Source organism: Echeneis naucrates, chromosome 4 (genome assembly GCF_900963305.1).
Source record: "Echeneis naucrates chromosome 4, fEcheNa1.1, whole genome shotgun sequence".
NCBI lineage: Eukaryota > Metazoa > Chordata > Actinopteri > Carangiformes > Echeneidae > Echeneis > Echeneis naucrates.
This window is the reverse complement of record NC_042514.1, coordinates 16,395,627-16,414,065: the sequence shown is the minus strand read 5'-3', so window position 1 is coordinate 16,414,065 and position 18,439 is coordinate 16,395,627. Positions and strand designations below refer to the sequence as shown.

Below are 18,439 nucleotides of genomic sequence, written 5' to 3'. Positions count from 1 at the left end.
CATAATACAAGCAGGAATACCTATAAATAAAAATTGGGAACCCCAATCAGTACATATTAGTAAAAGGCTATTCGTTCACACCTAAATTCAAATATGAGTTTGTTTGTTTTTTGTATTATTTTTGTGCAGCATGTGGAAATATGTACATTGAATGTATTCAGCAATGTTCAGTATTTAAATTCCCATGTGAAATACAGTTATTTTATATTGTTTAACAAGAGAGATACTTTTGCATTTGCTGTCACATTGTACAGAAGTGGCAATCTCTGTTCAGATGTGCAACCTTGATCACATAGAAGGATGCTATGTCTGAATTAGAAATGTTGGAGAGAGAGAGGGCTTCACTGAGACCGCGGGTTTAATCTGCCTAAAACATTCAACTATCTACGTTACTGAATTTTTAACATTTGCACATGTGACAGTCTTCTAAACTGTAAGTAATTATGCGTCACACCTCTTACAGAAGTCTTTATAGCTTCTTTTAAAACATCAAGCACATCAGTTTCACGTACTTCCTTACAGTCTTAGTAATTAATATTTGAACAGCCACACTGACAGAGAAATTTCAGTGGACGATGAAGATTTTCTTCAAACCGTGGTTCAGAGCAGAGTGTTTGACAACATGGTCAGTTTGGAGGCCGCAGACTGTGGTGCTGTTGCTGTCATCTCTGCTATTCAGGAGCAGATTTGGAGTGCTACCCCCATTTGGAGTAATAAATGCTTTATTGAAATGCAACGACGTGCCTCTTATTTTTTCGAAGCCTTTTATTTTGAAAATCCGGCGGAGGAAGCTGCTCTCCTCCGTGTCCTCGGTCGGGCTGACTGTTGTCAGCAGCAGCTTCACCTCCCACAACACGACACAACACAACACAACACGGTGTCTGTGCCACGACACAATGGGACTGTAATGTCAGCGGCGGGCGAGGTAAGAGCATCTTCTCCGGAGAACTGAGCCCGTGTATGGATTTAATGATGATGAAGAAGAAGAAATTCAAGTTCAGGGTGGACTTCCAGCTGGACGAGCTCTCGTCGGTCCCCTTTGTCAACGGTGTCCTCTTCTGTAAAGTCCGACTGCTGGACGGCGGCTTCTCCGAGGAGTCCTCCCGGTGAGGACGACTGGTGTTTTGTTTTGGTTTTTTTTTCATTTTAAACAAAACAATACCTGTTTCTTCCCCCCTTGAACCTGCTCAGTGTCTTCAGCCTTTTAAGCTAAGCCGTTAGCTCGCCAGGACTGACCGGACCTGTGACAGCTGACCGGTGTTTTTTATTTGTGTCCCCCAAGCACACATCGACAGACTAACGTCTGACAGGACCGTCAGCTACACGTCTGCATCGTCTGCAGTAGATATATACATTAGTAAACGTAGCAGCTAGGGCTCAGAAATATCCCATAATTAGTTGGCTTTCCCTGCTTATTGAGGTCGATGTCTGTCCTCATTAACCGGGTGAACTTCCTCTCCCGGGTTGAGGAATTGATCGTGCCCCCTGAATGGCTGCTGCTGCCGGATCGATGATGTCTGCCCCGTCCTCCGATCTGACCACGAAGTTGTCATCTTAATCACTTGTTTGGTCTGGCTGTTATTAGTCATAACTAATCAGGAGGTTTAGGCCAATTTCTTCTCAGGCACAACGCATAGCCGCACAGCTCAGCACACACCATACACATATCACACAAACGCGTGTAAATGAACGGGTACGGCAGTCTTTCAGCTGATGATCATTATCAACTAATCTGAGTATTTTGTGCCGTGATGCTTTTGTCTAGAAGAAAAACATCGGCTCTTCAAACTCTCCTCAGATAGGGTCACTTTACCATAGTGCGACAGAAAACGGCAAAGAGAAATTCCTACCTGCTGACATCCACCTAAAAACGAATCCGTTTTTTAAATAGTTGCCATAGCTGATTCACACGTGCAGCTCTGGAGTACTGTGATATCACGTTTGTCATCTAATAGGGCAAATTAAAGTATACTATTTCTTCCATATGCTGTACAGGATAAAAAAAATAGCTGAAATAGCAGCACATTTATTTGGCACGAAATAAAATATCTTGTACTTATTATTTAGTGTCTTTCCTCACTTCACAGCAGTTTCAGGATCATTCTTATAAAGCTGAGAAAAGCAATTACAATCCTCCCCTCTGTAACCTGCTTAAGGCTGTCTCACAGATTACAGTTGAATTGGCTTCTATGACTCCACACATTCTGCATTATAAAAGGATGCTTCCTTTAATTCTTAATTAATTTTTGGGAAATCCTCGATTAATTGTCATTTTTTTAATCATCTCAGAAAAGGAAAAAGTAATTTGCCTGGTAGAGTTCAGGCAGTGTAGCCCTCATATTTCTGTCTCTATAGACACATGAGAGCTGCTTGATTCATTGAAAAATTACAAAGATTTCATCCATTTTAGAAATAGCTGTTAATGTGCTAGTAGCAAATGTTGTAATTCCTTAGATATTTCAGTCCAAAAGCACATCATGTGGCATTTCTCTGTCAGTTAATGGAAAACGGACACAAAATGTAAAAAAAAAAGATTGTTTTAGCACGTATGAAAATGGCTGACACGTCCAGCTTTTGCTACATTAATCAATACTGCTAGAAAGACAAACGTTTCTAAGCCTAAACATCAAAATTTAAATGATCGGCATATCTTGCATGACAAAAATGTAGGTAAAGCAAACTATATGCAGCAGGCGGTGTCCAGGAAATTACACTTGTGCTCAGCTGAAGGCGTCATGGGGTACATCAGAAAGAAAAGGGCAGATGAAGCTGAAATATGGTGCTTTCCAAAATGCTGGACATAAAAAGGGAAGAGGAATGATTGGATTATTCAGAGTCACCCTAGGGTGCACTGTCCTGTCAGGATAATGCCAGTATTTCTGTCAAGTTGAGACAAAGACAGCCCTCTCCTCTGTAACCTGATGGGGCCTTCGCTCATAAATTAGACTGGCCTTTACCATTGGACAAAGAGAAAATCATTGTTTTAGAGGAACACTGTAGGGATTAGATGGCTTCACCATGATTATATAACAAGCCTTCTGTTTGCTCTACAGTAAGTAGCTCGTATAAAATAGCTGAACAGAAAGCTCCAGTGTGTGCTGGACTGTCTGAATCAGGATGCACATAAGGTTATGGCATTGGGGGCAATTTAAAATAACTGCATTTTTCATATCAGCAGTGACCTCTCTTAAATCTAGAAATCAAGTGAGGCTTATAAGAGGTTATTTTAATTACATAACCCGCAACGTGAACTTTTGGTTTGAATAACAACATCCTGTTCTGCCTTTCTGGTGCTTTATACCTAAGCCCTTTGTTGAATTTATGCCTCAGTTTACAGATTTAATACAGACATAAATGTGACCACAATTCTCATAGTAGTTGAATCACATTTTTCTGCAGTAGTTTGATTTGATAGATGTCCCCCACCCCACTATCCCATTTGAGTCATCCCAACTGTGAGTGTAAGGGAAGTGCAGATTGTTGTTTTTTGAGTCCTTTTTTCCTTCAGTGAGGCTTGTCATCAGGACTGTACCATTGTTTCCGTGCTAAGCAGGTTTTTCTTGTTACAGGATTACTTTTTGAAGCCTTTTGCAAACAAAAGCAGAGCTCATGTTTTCATCTCACAAAGCCTTCCATCAAGTTCATACATTTATTTTATGTGTAGCAATGAGTTTGAGAGTCTTACCACAGCTGCCTTTTAAAAGGAGAGCAGCTGTACTTTAACAAGATATGTAGTCCATGTAGAGAGATGAGCGTGACGACCTCTGCTTGTGCTTAAAACCAGACTTACTCAGCCTCACTAACAGGATTTTGCTGTGCTGAGAATTGCTGCAAGCTACAGTGCAAGTAATCAAGCCAGAATTCCTGAAGCACGTAGTGTCCATCTGGCTGGGAGTTCCCACTGCAACTCTGAGAGTTGACTCTGATATTTCTCAACTTCAGGATGAAGTCAGTGTTTATTAAATGTTGGTCACAGATCTGCTGCTTTTTATTTAGTTAGGTGTGCAGCATAGCGCTGAAAGCAGTCAATCTCTCTGATAATCCCAACACCCTGTTTATTGTTTAAGTGTTATGTCACGATACTCTTAGCACTACAACATTTTCTACATCATACCTTGGCCCTTTTGTCACTTTTTCAGAATGGATATAAATTAGTTTGTTTTGAAATGTTTTTAATTGTCTGTATTGAAATCCAGGATTTGATTGAAATGAATGGCGTGTGGACTGTCTTAGCCGAAGAGATTTGGTTAGGTGAGTGGGAGAGAAGACGATGCCAGTGAAAGAGAGGCCATCTGGGCTATCATAATGCTGCCCACGCGCGTCTTTCTCTTTCACTCTATCTCATCCTTTCACTGAGAACAGGCTATAGCTCACAATCTTTTAAACTCCTAGCTGACAGAGGGATGTGTACTTCTCTATTTCTCACACGCAGATACAAGCCGCACCCACCAAGCTATGACCTTTGGGTTCACCAGTCAAATGAATCAATAGGTGAAAAGAGGGCCGTAATTAATGAGATAATTTATTAAGTGGCCAGGGGAATCTGAAGATAAGTACATAAGCCTATATTGGCAGTTTGAATCTATAGCCTTAGTAGAGAAGAGATGTGAGGACAGTTAATCCAGTTGTCATTCCACCCAAGTGCATTTCATTGTTATGTAACAGAGATATTAACATTAATGAAATGATAGACTGTGTGTGGAGTTGTGAGCAATTTTGCACAAGTGGGGCTGCGTGTGACTTAAAATTATTTTATATTATTGTGAATATATTGCTTTGTTTTGGTAAAGATATAAAACATTTTAAAACCAGTTTTTTCATTAGTACAAAAGAAGCAGATACTGTCAGATACTAACAAATATATTCAAACTTTTTAGTGCCAGCTTTTTAAAATTTTCAGTCTTCAAAGTCGCCAATTATTATATTGGTGACTTTGAGTTAGTTTATATTTGATTGTGTGTCACATTGATACATATTGCTTCTCATGTCCAGTACGTGAGGTATGTGAGGCATTTTGATTCTTGGAATATGGGCCAAACTGTTCATCCATGTTGTCGTGTGAGTTGCTACTGAAGGAAATTAGCCAGACTGGCTAATGTCTAAATGCTGGGATGATTCAGCTCTTTGACAAACAAAATCTCAATTCTGCTACAGTTTCACCTTTGTGATTTCCTTTTTCAGAGAACCAGTGCAGGCCAATTGTGTACGATGGAGGAAGCAGTTCTCTTTCCCCTGTAAGATGAGTGCCAGTGCAGGAACTGGTGTACTGGACCCCTGTGTGTGTCGAGTATCTGTCAGAAAGGTACAGTAGGTGGCTGCTGAGCCATCACTCCAGAATGAGTTATTGATGAAGATACTTCAGTATTGTTAATGCTTTGTGTTTGACCAAATCATACCAGGTTAAAGATGCAGCAGGCAAAGTAGAGTTTACTGGATTGGTCAGAGTGAAATATGCATTTCAGGTATTGTTTACATACGGCTTTGTGTGGCAAATTGATAATTGAGAAGGAAACCCGAGCTCTGAAACTGCAGTTAGCAAGCAGAGCATTCTGAAAAAACAGACTCATCAATGAGGTATCTTTTGCTTCTCATCCATCAGTTCACATTTACCATTAAGCACATAAATGTGCTTTGCACAGTTGAATTATATCATGTTACATAGTTTTTATGGATGTAAAAAACTGTAAAAAACAATAACCCTGAACAAGATCCCCTGGCTTCTGTATCCACGTTGTGTACCCAAGCTCAATGCATTAAAACTGTAGTACAGTTATGTCCAAATCTGTGTATATGCACAAAGATATAAATAAACACACATTCCTTTTGTGAGATCTTAGCACACGTGGTTCGTTTTCTAAAAGGCAGTAATTGTTGAAGAAAGCACATATGCATGAGCCTCCTTTCCACTGTTGCAGTTTTCCATAAATAAATGCAGAAACACCTTTGTGTGTCTGTCAGTGGCTATTTATATCACAGATCTGTAAACCAGCAATGCTCCAATAGCTCAATCATCCATTTAAAAAATTACAGCATATTCAAACCTATAATATTAATAATTTTAGTATCCTCCTTATCATTTAGTTCACAGCTGGCCCCATAAACTGTACTCCTGATCTGAAATATATATTTTTCCATGCTAAATTCTAATTTCTCTATAGGAAATGACATGAGCATGTCACATATAATTTATATAATTAATCTCCTTTACTATTTAAGTATTTTGGCAGATGGTGATGACTAAATCACTCTCAGTGAGGCTTTGAGACTCACCGAATACTAAATGTTTGTGCTTGTCCTTTTCAGGAGCTGAAGGGTGGGAAGGCATATGCAAAGGTAAAATGCCCTCACACTTGTGCTACCCAACCCCCATTCGCTAACCCAAGCTCCAGGTCACCTACATTTACAGTAATCATCCATATTGATGTAGTTAGCCTTGTGCGCCCATAGCAAACAGATGGCTGTCACTGCCTACAGGTTGGCTCATTATCTCATATTTTCCCCTTTCACTGTTTGAAAGTAATTATGTTTATAATATTTTTATTGCCTCAGTATTAGGGTTAGGGTTAGCATTGCAGAATGTTACCAGCTTGTCATTTAAAAAATCATTTGCAACATGTGCCGGTATTCTTCAGTTTCTTAGAAAAAGTTCAGTGTTTTCATATGTATACATTGCCACACATTGCTGACAGAGCAGAAGAACAGCCTCTCGAGAGGAAACAAAGTTGAACCCTTGTCCTTCTTTCTCCTTCAGCTTGGTTTTGCAGATCTGAATTTAGCAGAGTTTGCCGGCTCAGGGAATACAACCCGCAGATGTCTGCTGGAAGGATACGACACCAAAAATACTCGTCAGGACAACTCCATTCTCAAGGTAACATTGAAGCAACAGTAGAGAATCCATAGCACCCTGGTGTGACTTTGTTAGGAGGACACCTTGTTGTTTTGAATATAAGCATGTTACTTTTCTCAACGAGGATTGGGGAGAGAAAGGGTTTTTTCCATAAACATGTAACATTGGGAACTGCAAGGGCCAGTTTTCCAGGTAGTCCATTAGATCATAGGAAACTGTTTAACTTGCCATTTGATGAAAAAAATGTGTCAGTTCCTCTAATGTCATATGTGACAAAACTTATAGGAAAAAAAGTTAATTTAACATTTTGAACTAATCAGTGGGTACATTTTTCCTTTTTTTTTTATTTTTTTATTTGAACCAAAAATCAGTAGTAATGGAAATCGTGAATATAAGTCAAACCTGAATTACTTAACAAATCTCTTTTTCTTGTCCTAGGTTATCATCAGTACACAGCTCATGTCAGGAGATCCCTGTTTTAAAACGTAAGTCAGAGTAACGTTTCTCTTCCTTTGTATATGGTACTAAACCTAGTTTTGTGTTGTGCCTGTAGCTGGGTTTGTGTCATTTTTAAGTATTGACTTGTTCAATCAGTGGAAGTCTAAAAACCCTTAATGATACTTAAGGTTATACTCAGTGTGACAATTCTCACGCTGGTGCACAAAAGTGACCTTTCAGAAATTTTTATATTTGTGGTTTGTTTTTTTGTTTTTTTTGTTTTTTTTTTTAAGTTATTAGCCTTTTTACGTCTCAGTGAGAGAAAGAAAGCATATGTGGGGATGACTTAGAGGAATGTACTGCAGATCAGACTCAAAACCAGGCTACTGTGGCTAGGACTTGCTCTTCGAGCTGTAGTTTATGCATAGGGTTCTTAATTTCAACACACCATTTTACTCACGCCTTACAAAGATCTATTATTTAATCAACTTTCCTGTATGTAATCATGTAATGACATCAGATGTGCTACATGTGACTGTACATATTCATGAGCTGTTCCAAGGTGTGGTACTCACTGCTGTCAACACTGCTTTGTCAGACAGGAATTGCCATGGGAATTAAACAATACAGGGTTATGTAAGCCTAAGTAACTCTTAGATAATCACGAGCAATGGCTGGCTTAAGTCTGCAGTTGTATAGGTCATCCATACTAGTTCCTTTAGTGGAAACATGATTGAGTTTAAATATGCCAGTATACCAAGAGAGAGAGAAATGCTTAACTCAAAAATGGATCTGAAAATAAAATGCCAAAAGTTGAATGCTAGCTTATGACCTGAATGGTTTGACTAATGATTATTTTTTTTAAAATAATCTCCCCCCAGTTGTCTTTGTCTTTAGTACTTAGCTTTCATTTTTACTAACTGAAATAGAAAAAAGCAAATAAAATCTCATTGTCTCCCCTCTGTCTGCAGCCCTCCCTCCACCGCCACAGTGATTGGGATCCAGGGTGATGCGGAGAGCCTGCTGGAGGAGAGAAGGGGAGGAGACTCTCAGAAAGGCTGCTCTGGTATGACCAGGCTCAACCACATTACACTCTCTGCTCTGCTTAGTCATACCATTTTATTTTCCAAACACTTGTAGGCATCTGGTAAAGCGTGCTGCTGCTAATCAGTGTAATAGATTTACTTTGAAATGACACATTTCCATCAACTTACGGGAATCTTAAAATATCAGTCCCGACCAGTGACTGTATGTAAACTCGTTTTCACTTTATGCACATTCTATGCTCCTAACATTGTGTCACAAGGCTGAAACAGGATGGATCCCATCTGTGCGCTGTAGATCAGCACAGAGTCAGCACACTGAAGAAAATGCTAATTCTGCATGACTAGCTTTGCTACACATTACATCACTGCTAGTCTGTGATGTTTAATTGAAAAGAGCTATTTAGATTCAAGATACTCTATTAATCCATAAAAGGAAAGTAGTGTTACAGCAACAGCATCTCATACAGACAACAACCATCACAGCATTACGTGCAATAAGTGTAAAAAAAAAAAGTAAATATCCAAATAAATAGAACAGATTTAAAAGATTGCACACTGGGGAATAAGAACAAAACAAATTATTGCATACTATTGATTGTTAAAAAGCCTTTTGGTAGCAAGCAGAAAAGACTTCCTGTAAAAATTTCGTAAAAAACATGTCATTATTCATTATGGCATTCATTTAGGTAGGTCCTGTCTAAATTCACTTTAGGAGAGGGCATTATTAATATGGACTAATAAATTATTACATTATATATTAATAGATTTTCTAATAGATAATTGCCCACAAACTTTGAAAGCAAACACGGTCCTCACAACTGAAGATTGTCTGTTTCTGCTTTAGGTTTGACAGATTTTCATTTTATGTAAGGAAATGGACAATAAATTAATCTAACCTAATCTACATAATTGAAGCAGTGAAGCAGCTACAACAGGCAAAGCCTTCTTTGGCACCGCCTTTAGAAACTAACATATTAAATGTGAGTGAAATAAAGTTCCAACTTCCAAAAAATTTATCTTAAGGCTTGGCTGGTCTGGGGTGCTTTTGTTTTGTTTTTGTTCCACATTATTTAATTAAATTGCATTCATCTACTTACTAATATCTTAATGTTTGTGTGTACATGTGTCGGCCCACTCAAGCATTTTTGCTTCATCTCCCATCAACTATTATGAAAATGTCTCTCTAACAGCCATCCATTTCTGCTACACTTGTCTCCCTTGTTTCACCCCCATTTCCTTTGCTTTTTGTGTGTGTGTTCATGTGTGAACACATTACAGTGTTGAGTGCTTGTTCGTCCTGGAAGCTTCAGACTGTAGTGCAGCTCTTTCATGTATTATTTAAACTAGTTCTGTTCCAGATTAACCACAATCTGCTATGACCCTGTAGGCTCTTATATGGTTAAAAATAGGACTGCATGTATTTCTAAGGGGGTATGTGTGTGCATGTGCACACTGCATTTTTTCTGCTGTACACAGTTCTCTTTTCTGTTGTTTGTAGTATATGTGCAGGTGCATTTTGTGTGTGACTGTTGATGCTGATTTAACATTTTCAGATTTTAGAGTGCCTAAACAACAATATGCGACATATTGTCACAAGCATAGTGGGGACAACAGGGTCAACACGAAAGGGTTAGTCTGTAGCCAAGTTATTTTTGAGACTCCTATACAGACGTGACCTCTGAAATGTTTCTGCTTTCCGGCAGTCCAACTCTTTGTCCATTTGGCTCCTTGACATTATATTGGTGGCATGTGTGCTAATGTTGCTGGCCAATACAATTATAAAAACTATTCTCAGCTTTCAAGCTGTAATATAACAGAATGAGTCAATTTATCTCTTCGGTTAGATAGATGCTGTGTAACGCAGAACTACTGAGTTCTCAATGGTAAAGTTCTGTGATGGCATCACCTCAGGGGTTGCAGTATGTTCAGCCATTCTTCTAAATGAGACCATTTCTGTATGAGCATTGATGCTGTGTCCATTTACCAGCTGTGGTCACCCACTCTATTAGCTCGGAGATGTGCTGAGGAAAAGTGTGTGGGAGGCAGAGAGGGGAGTCTTCTCTGTGAGTCTACTGCTGACTGTTGACAGCAATAAGCGACAAATCAGCTGTGCATTGATAAGATCCAGGCTGTATAAAATAGAACACTGTTTTGTACAGGAAGGAAAGCAGACACAGAGTTTATGTCCGTGGTTTGAAGCAGCAGGCATAAAGGTTTGTGGCCGAGACGGGCCAGGTCTCATTAATTTCAGTAATAATGTCATGGCAATGAAGAAGTAAACAGCCTGCGACTTGGCAGATGACTTGGCAGGTTTCAAATTTACTTTGCCCTAGTTTCTTTGTGACTATAAGAACAACAATAATGAAATTGGTACATATTGTATTTTCACTCGAATTATGACTTTTTTTTTTTTTTGGAGTAGGACAGACCACTGCAGAGTTTTTCAGGAATGTGTCATTCTTGCTCTCTTTCGCTCTGTCCAGCTGAAAGCCGAGATGGGAAGTGTCAAGTTGTTTCTGATGATTTGGGAGGCTGTGGCCACTCCCGTACATCCAGCTATGCCAGCCAACAGTCCAAACTTTCAGGTATGGACACTCTAAGAAAAAAAAAATGCTGTTTGGTCATGACACACTAACATAGACCAAATGTAACATTATGTATCTGTAATTTTTTGTGAGCTAAAGCTTCAGCTTCGTAAGACTTTTAAACTAAATCTTTTGCTCTTCTAAAATAAAAAAAAAATAATGATAATAATTTCTGGAGGGAACGTGTCTAAAATCAAACTGAGGAAATCTATTGACTAAGTAGGGAGGGGAGTGATAATACGTCTGGAGTACTGAAGCATTTCAGACCTGGGGTTCAAGTTTCCATTGCAGGCAGATCAGATGACATGTAATAAAAGATCACAGGAAGTTGTGTGATGCAGTGAGAACAGCTCTAATGGCCCTCTAATTCTGAGTTTTAATATGCATTTCCTGTGCCAAGTAGTTCTCGATAGATTATCTGAATTTATGAGCAATTTAGGAGCAATTCTTGCTCTTCTGAGGCTGTAATGAACTGATTTCCTGAGATCTCTTTTCCTGCTCTACTGAACTGCTAAACCGTTAACTGCTGTAAGTTCCAAGTTAGGTCCACAAAACAGCTAAATGGATTTCACCAGAAAAATTAACCCTGTGCAATTCTGAATGTTAAGCAGGAAATCCCTCTCTTTGTCTGCATTTGTCTTCACTTGGTAATCCAAAAATTAAGATTTTTAGGTGCATATATTCTATTATATTATTATAATATCTATTATTTACGTATAAGTCCAGATTGGACCATTGGTGCAATTACTTCTTACATGTGGATTGTAACAGATACAATCACCAGCATTAGCCTAGTGGCAGTACAGATGCCAATCAAGATAAGGATGACAATCTCAAGACAGCATAGTATTTTAGAACCATTGGCCTTTTTTTTTTTTCTTTTTTTCCCCAGGCTACAGTACAGGTCACTCCCGCTCCTCTAGCATGTCAGAGTTCAGCCACCGGAGAAATCATTCAGTGGGCAGCGCCTCAACCGGCATTGGCAGCATCCCGGAACCCAATGAGGACCGAGAGTCCAGACCCTGTCCTGCACTGCCTGAGCACCCAGTCTCCACTGCCACCACTAGCAACCCACAAAGCACACCAGTACGGAGTGCGTCATCCTGTGAACGACTTAACAGGTAAGTATGTCAGCAGCCTGTTACAGCAGCTCTCACTCATTTTGAGTTCTTTTCTCTGTTCATTGTGTTTATCCTAGTCATTCTCTATTTATTCCTCTGCAATATTATTCTTGACCTTTTTGTGCACTATGGAGACCAAAGCTGCGGCTTTGGGGAACCCAGTAAGCTCTATATGTAACTCAGCATTGCTGCCTGTACAGCAGCATAATGTCCCCTGCAAAACGAGGAGGACATGGGGAGCCATGCTGCAGGCCAGCACTCACTTAACCCACTGCAGTTACCAGGCCATGGGGGGTGCTGGAAGCCATCCCAGCTCAGAGTTGGTGAGGGCGGGGTACACCCTGGACAGGTTGCCAGTCCATCGCAGGGCCGTGGCCACTCACATCACTCACACCAACAGGCAATTCAGAGTCACCAATTAACCCATCTGTGGACCTGCTTCAATTTGCCTACCAACCTGGATCAGGGTGGACGGCGGCATCATCTTCCTCCAACATCAAGCCCTGTCTCACCTGGAAACACCTGAGCACACTGTGAGAATCCTGATCTTTGTTTTCTCCAGTACTTGCAATATAAAACAACCTCTGCTACTGAGGAACAAGCTTGAACACTCAGAGGTGGACTGTCTCCTCCCATCCTGGATCCTTGACTACTCCACAAACCATCCACAGTACAGGACTACACAGAGCTGTCTATCTGACATGGTCATCTGAAGTACAGGGGCCCCACAGGAAGTGATCCTTGCTCCATTCCTGTTCACCCTCTACACTGCAGACCTCTCAGACCCCTATTTACATCAATGTGCCAATTCTACTTTGTTTTTATACATTTCTTTCTTTTTTCTTGCTTATTTTTTGTGATACTAGTCTCTTTGCTGCTGTAACATGCAAATTTACCCATCTGAGGGACTACTAAAGGATTATCATCTTATCATAATGAAGACAAAGCGATCGGCAAGTTTAGTATGCTAACTTTTTCTATTCAGGATCATTTAAGTGCACAATAGAGGGGCAGTTACTGTAGGGAAGTTAAAACTGTGGATATAAACACACCTGGGACCTCAGTTAGATTTCAGGAAGCAGCTGCAAAGCAGAGCAGCGGAAGAGTGTTTGTGGTTCCATCATGTAATGTCAGTGCATGAAAAAGCTGTCATCGTGTTTGTGTGCAGCCCATTAGCAGCAGTGAGCAGCTCTGGCAAATGTGTGGCTGCAACCAGAAGCACCTGATTGATGGCTGACCACAAAACAAAAAAGTGCAGGAAATCAACATTTCAGCTTGGAAGGGAAACCATTAGTAACTCAAAATGATTCTCCTATAACTTCCCATCAGACACCCAATGAAGCAAGACTCCATGGAGTCTCAGCTAAAGAGAATGGATGACACACGGGTGGATGCTGATGACGTTGTGGAAAAGATTCTTCAGAGTCAAGATTTTACACCCAGCTTACTGGACTCCAGTGCTGAAGGTAAATCGCACTAACAAACACAGGGTGAGCTCTTTTTGTAGTCTTTTGGAATCCCCACGTCTGTTGGTTTCATTTTGACAGTATTCTGTTCCCCATTAGTCAGTCTGTCCTTTTGCTTTGTATCCAAGGTGTCATCCTGCTCAAAGCTAGAAAAAGAAAGATGCTGTCAATATGATTATTTATAGATTGCCTAGCAACTGGCTTCTCTTCCTGTCTCAGTAGGATGCTGGTGTTCTCTGTACTGACTAAATGTTCCTATTTCAGAGGAAGGGTTGCGTCTGTTTGTTGGGCCTGGGGGAAGTACGGCCCTTGGAAGCCATCACCTTCCCACCAGGTGAGCTTTACCAACCTTAGTTATGAATACAAGCAGGCCGCCCCTTACAAGGGTGTGGCTGTTGGTTGTCACGAGTTGGTGGATGATGGAGCTCTGGGGCTCTTCCTGAAGAAGAACTTTAAGTGTGTAGAATCAATTCATTTTTTATTTTTATCTTGACAACAGTACATAATCAGATGTATTCCTTAACTGATGCCCTGATTTAGTGCAGTTTTAGAAACATGTTAATGGAAAAAAAGGGAAGATGTGACCTTTGTTCTGTAATTCTACATGATGGTTAATTTTATCCTTTCTTGTCCTCTTAGGGTTGGAGCTGGAGCTTATGAGCAGGTGGTGATGAAGCATTAAGCCTGCAGCCTCTCTCCACAGATTGACGCTGCTCACATCCAGAAATTGGAAACAAGGTTGTCAATTTCAATCTGCATTCCTACAGCTCTTTACCTGCTCAGCAGTGCGTTTAGGCTGATCACTCAGTGACATTACAACAGTGCCCTCCTGTGTTTATGTCTGTTACTTGAAACAGAAGCTTCCTTGCAGATTTTAAGCAGAGGTGGACCATTATCATATCTCAACCAAACACACAGATGTGAATCGACAAAAAATTTTACATTGACCAGATTGTTCAAATTATTCAACATGTACACAACAAAAACTGCCAACACCTCACTTTCTGGGTGCAGAATATCTTTTGAGGTCAACTCTCACCCAGCACCTGAATCTTAAACTATTCATGACTGGAAAAAAAAACAAAAAAAACAGGATGAACCCTTCATCTCCTGTGGAGGACAGAAAGATGAGCTCTGTGTGCAACAAAACAAAGGAAAATCTGCACTGACGGAATATGCCATACGTTTTCAATACATTCCTTTTGTCTCCGAGCTTGTTTTAGATAGATGCTCTATTTAATAATCGCCAATAAGCTGCAGTTGTTGGAACCTCAACAACAATTGGTGTTTTGAAACGGAGAAATATTTTACTACAAAGACGAGGCGTCTTTAGATGTGAGTATGGACTGACTGTGTGTGTGGTTATTCGTCTGCTACGTGACTACTTTTCTTACTAGTAGTGTAGTGTCTCCCCAGGGTTTACTTTTTGTTTTGTTTTTTTTTCTGCTTTCGTGTGGGTGTTTGGCTTCTCTTTGTAGCTGCAACAGCAGGAGAGCTCAGGACTATCCTGCCCACCACCGCCTCTCCACTTGGCTACTGTGAAGCTGATATTTTGGCCTAACTCTCCAACGATTGTGGTTCACCTCAGTCCATCTTTGGTTTTAGAGGGATTTATAACAGGTGTTGGGCAGCTTTTGTTGCACGAGATGTAACAAGATGTTGACTAATGTTTCCTCAACCCCCCACCCACCCCTCACGTCAGTGCTAGAAGAAACACTGACACCTTTTTATCTTGGCTGAGGAATATATCATCTATTGTGAAAAATGTTGTGCTGGTACTTTGAACAAGAAAAATGGAGGACCCAACATTTGCTTGCATGTAATAAAGTAGGTCCCTGTTTGGAATTATCTGCTGAGGATTTTTGAACATCCTACAGAATATAGAACTGCCCTGCAATGGCAAAAAGCATTTAACAAAGCATTTGCTCAACTGACAATTCTGACCTTTTGAAATGTGCTTTGCTGCAAAAATGTAGAATTCCTCTAAAAACCGTTTTTGGCAGAGACAGAAAGTTTTCTTAAAGCTGAAGCATCGGAACTATGTATATAAAAGTTAGTTTGGGACGTGACCACATGCAGCCTAAAGCTAAAACAAATCCAAGTTATCTCTTGTTAACTGTCAATGGGAAGTATCCTTTTTCGTTAATGCTAATTTCTTATTCCACATAACTGAGGCAGAGATGTTATGGGTAACTATCTGAGCAAACCTCAGTGATGTCCATTTTTCATTTTGATGAATTTAAGTCATATCTATGAAATAGTAAATTCAAGAGATAATTTAGTTTTAGAGATGCAAAACAGCCCCATAAGCTACAGACTATAATCTAAATAAAGTTTATTTTCTTGCTGTAAAATCTAAATTTGTTGGTAAATACTGCATTTTTACACATTGCTTAAAGTAGTCCAAAATGCAGAGTGGGAAATGGTATTTTAACATATTGTGTGTGACATACTTTGTTAGTGATCCTAAAAAGTTTGAACCTGCTTTATCTCGACTTCACTGTTGGGTTAAATTACTGCTCTCTGCCTACATAGAGTGTAAATACTGAACGACATACTGGGGGCCTTTGATAAATATGCTTTAAAAGGACATATATCTAAATTTCAGATGCATATCTATTGCACCATATCTAAACGTTCCATCTCCAACTATATGAGCTTGCCTGTTGACCGGGAGGCTTCAATCCATGAACAAATTCAAGCTCCCGTTACACATCAACAATTTTATCGACAGTAGTAGTTAAGAAGCCAATGCCACGAAGGCAACTCTTTAACAGCAGTAGCAGCATATCTAGATTTTGCTCTAGCAGTCAGATACATAGACGATTAGTCCTACAGAAAGAAATCTAATCTAACCACCTGCCTGCTGAGAACATGGGCATCCTGTGGTGTCATGCATCCAGACTATTTGCATATCTAGTCTAAAAGGAGAATAAGTGTAGTTTGTTAGACGGAGGAGCAAATTAACCAAAGTACACAGCACAGTTATTACTTTGTCAGCCCTTTGCACAACCTGTAATGACAACTTCAGACGAATGATAACTAATGAGCATGTGGACTCTATAGGATCTGCAATCTCAAGTCTTCTTCTAGATGAACTATATACATGTGATATCAATATCTACACAAACATCAGTGTATGGTGTATTATCTATACGTTAGTGTACTCTGATTTTACATTTGCTGGTTCTGCATGATAGAGATGTCCTTTTGTTTCCATGCAGAATTTAACACATCTTTTTCCCTCATTTGACACTGTGCCATCTTTTAATCTCAATCTCCCCACGCTGAAGAAACTATTTTGCTTGCCTGTTGAGCACGTCGAGTCATTATGTTCTCATTACTTATTGTTAATAGCTGATATCAGCCCAAATGTCAGTGTGTGAGTATAAGTCAATGTTCTCATGTTCATGGTTTAGCTGTCCTGTGTTGAGAATCACATAAGATAGTCTTTGTTTTTGAATCTTCCATTGCTTATATGGTGCCATATTTTAGCTATATTTTATTGTTTAGGGAAAACATTCACACTACATAATTAAGACAGTATTAAATCTATGGCTACCAAATGTCAACTGTTTACTTTTTTTTTTTTTTCTTTTTGGGGGGATTTTTGGCCTTTTTGGATAAGAGAATTGTTTTACCTGTGACACAGGTCTGTTCATTTTGGTACCTAACATGTTGTTACAAACATGGTTGCTTCTTCTCTTCTGTGAAGCTGTTGTCTATATAAAACTGTAAAATGTATTCTCCTGTATAGTGATATTCTGCTGTTTTGACACTGTCCGGCGTTAACTGTTAAAGACTTGTTCTTTTGACCAACATTTGCTTCCTTAATAAGTGTATTGGATGCTTCAAATGTGTACCTTGCACTGAATAAAACTGTTAAAATCCTCAGTAAAGACAGGGCCCCTTTCAACCTGTCACAATGTGAACGTTTTCTCACACTCAGATTTATTGTGATTTTTACAGTTAAACCGTCTCGAATGTCTCTGTCCATTCAAAATACATATTCTATCTTCAGTGATCCAGGACTTTACTCCCTCGCCACAAAACATAAATTTGCAGTCCAAACAGACAATGTAACAAATCCAAAAGCCAAACTTTTCATAGTGCATGGGATTTGGGAGTGAAACTTGCACTGGAAGCGGCAAAAGCCTTTGCTAATTTGCTTCCCTTGTTAAATCTGAACAAATCATATACTCCTGAAAACAAAGCTTCATCCTCCACATCAAACATCTGCCTTCCCATCTGCCTCCTGGTCAGACATATGGGAGCACTGTATGGCTTCTGCATACCCACTGTCTTCCAAAACATGATGATCTGCCTCCTCTTCGGGGTCTAAGAACACAAATGACATCACAGCCACAAAATAAGTCAACTATCCAGTTTACAAGTGGATGATAACATTGTTCTTTTTTAAATGCAATGTGGTAGTCGTGGGTGACAAAGTTTGGGTCACCATGAGACCACTACAGAGCTTCTGGCCTGCTTAAATGGGGACATCAGCTAGACTAGCCTTAGTTTTGTATTTTACATGGGAAGTCAAAGGTTATCTGGAGAGTTCCACATAAATAAACTTTACATTCAGTGTTACTCACCAAAACAGATGTAAGTTCACCTTTTTAGGTCTAATTAGCACATGATTGTGCATTTTCATCCTCAAAAATATTTGCAAAGCTAATTTCCTCTTTTCAAGTTTGGTACATCAATCTTTGCACTTTGGAGTATTATTCCTCATGTTATCGCTGCCTGGAGATCACTGGCCTGGGCAATATCTAAAATATAATGTCTCAGAGTCCTGCCAAAATATTACAATTTAATACAATTACATTGTATTTTATTAAGATATCATTATATTTTTAAAATGTACTAATTATAAATATTCTATAATTGTTCCATTTTATAGGGTTAATGATGCTGCCTCCAAACAGCAGTT

The 18,439-nt window shown here is 39.6% G+C and overlaps 1 protein-coding gene across 2 annotated transcripts; it reads left to right on the top strand.

Moving 5' to 3' along the window:
- Nucleotides 1-863: 863 nt before the first annotated feature.
- LOC115041670 (protein FAM102B) lies at nucleotides 864-17,396 on the top strand. Of its 2 annotated transcripts, none has more exons than XM_029499324.1 (11): nucleotides 864-1,106; nucleotides 5,182-5,302; nucleotides 6,304-6,333; nucleotides 6,752-6,868; nucleotides 7,286-7,332; nucleotides 8,257-8,351; nucleotides 10,815-10,916; nucleotides 11,809-12,037; nucleotides 13,367-13,503; nucleotides 13,768-13,837; nucleotides 14,143-17,396. In XM_029499324.1, exons 1-11 carry the CDS (start codon nucleotides 961-963, stop codon nucleotides 14,183-14,185), a joined length of 1,137 nt encoding a protein of 378 aa, XP_029355184.1. In that variant the 5' UTR covers nucleotides 864-960; the 3' UTR covers nucleotides 14,186-17,396. The 2 variants fall into 2 exon arrangements, with proteins under 2 accessions (XP_029355184.1, XP_029355185.1); XM_029499325.1 differs by having other exon boundaries at nucleotides 8,257-8,361; nucleotides 10,822-10,916.
- Nucleotides 17,397-18,439: the final 1,043 nt, after the last annotated feature.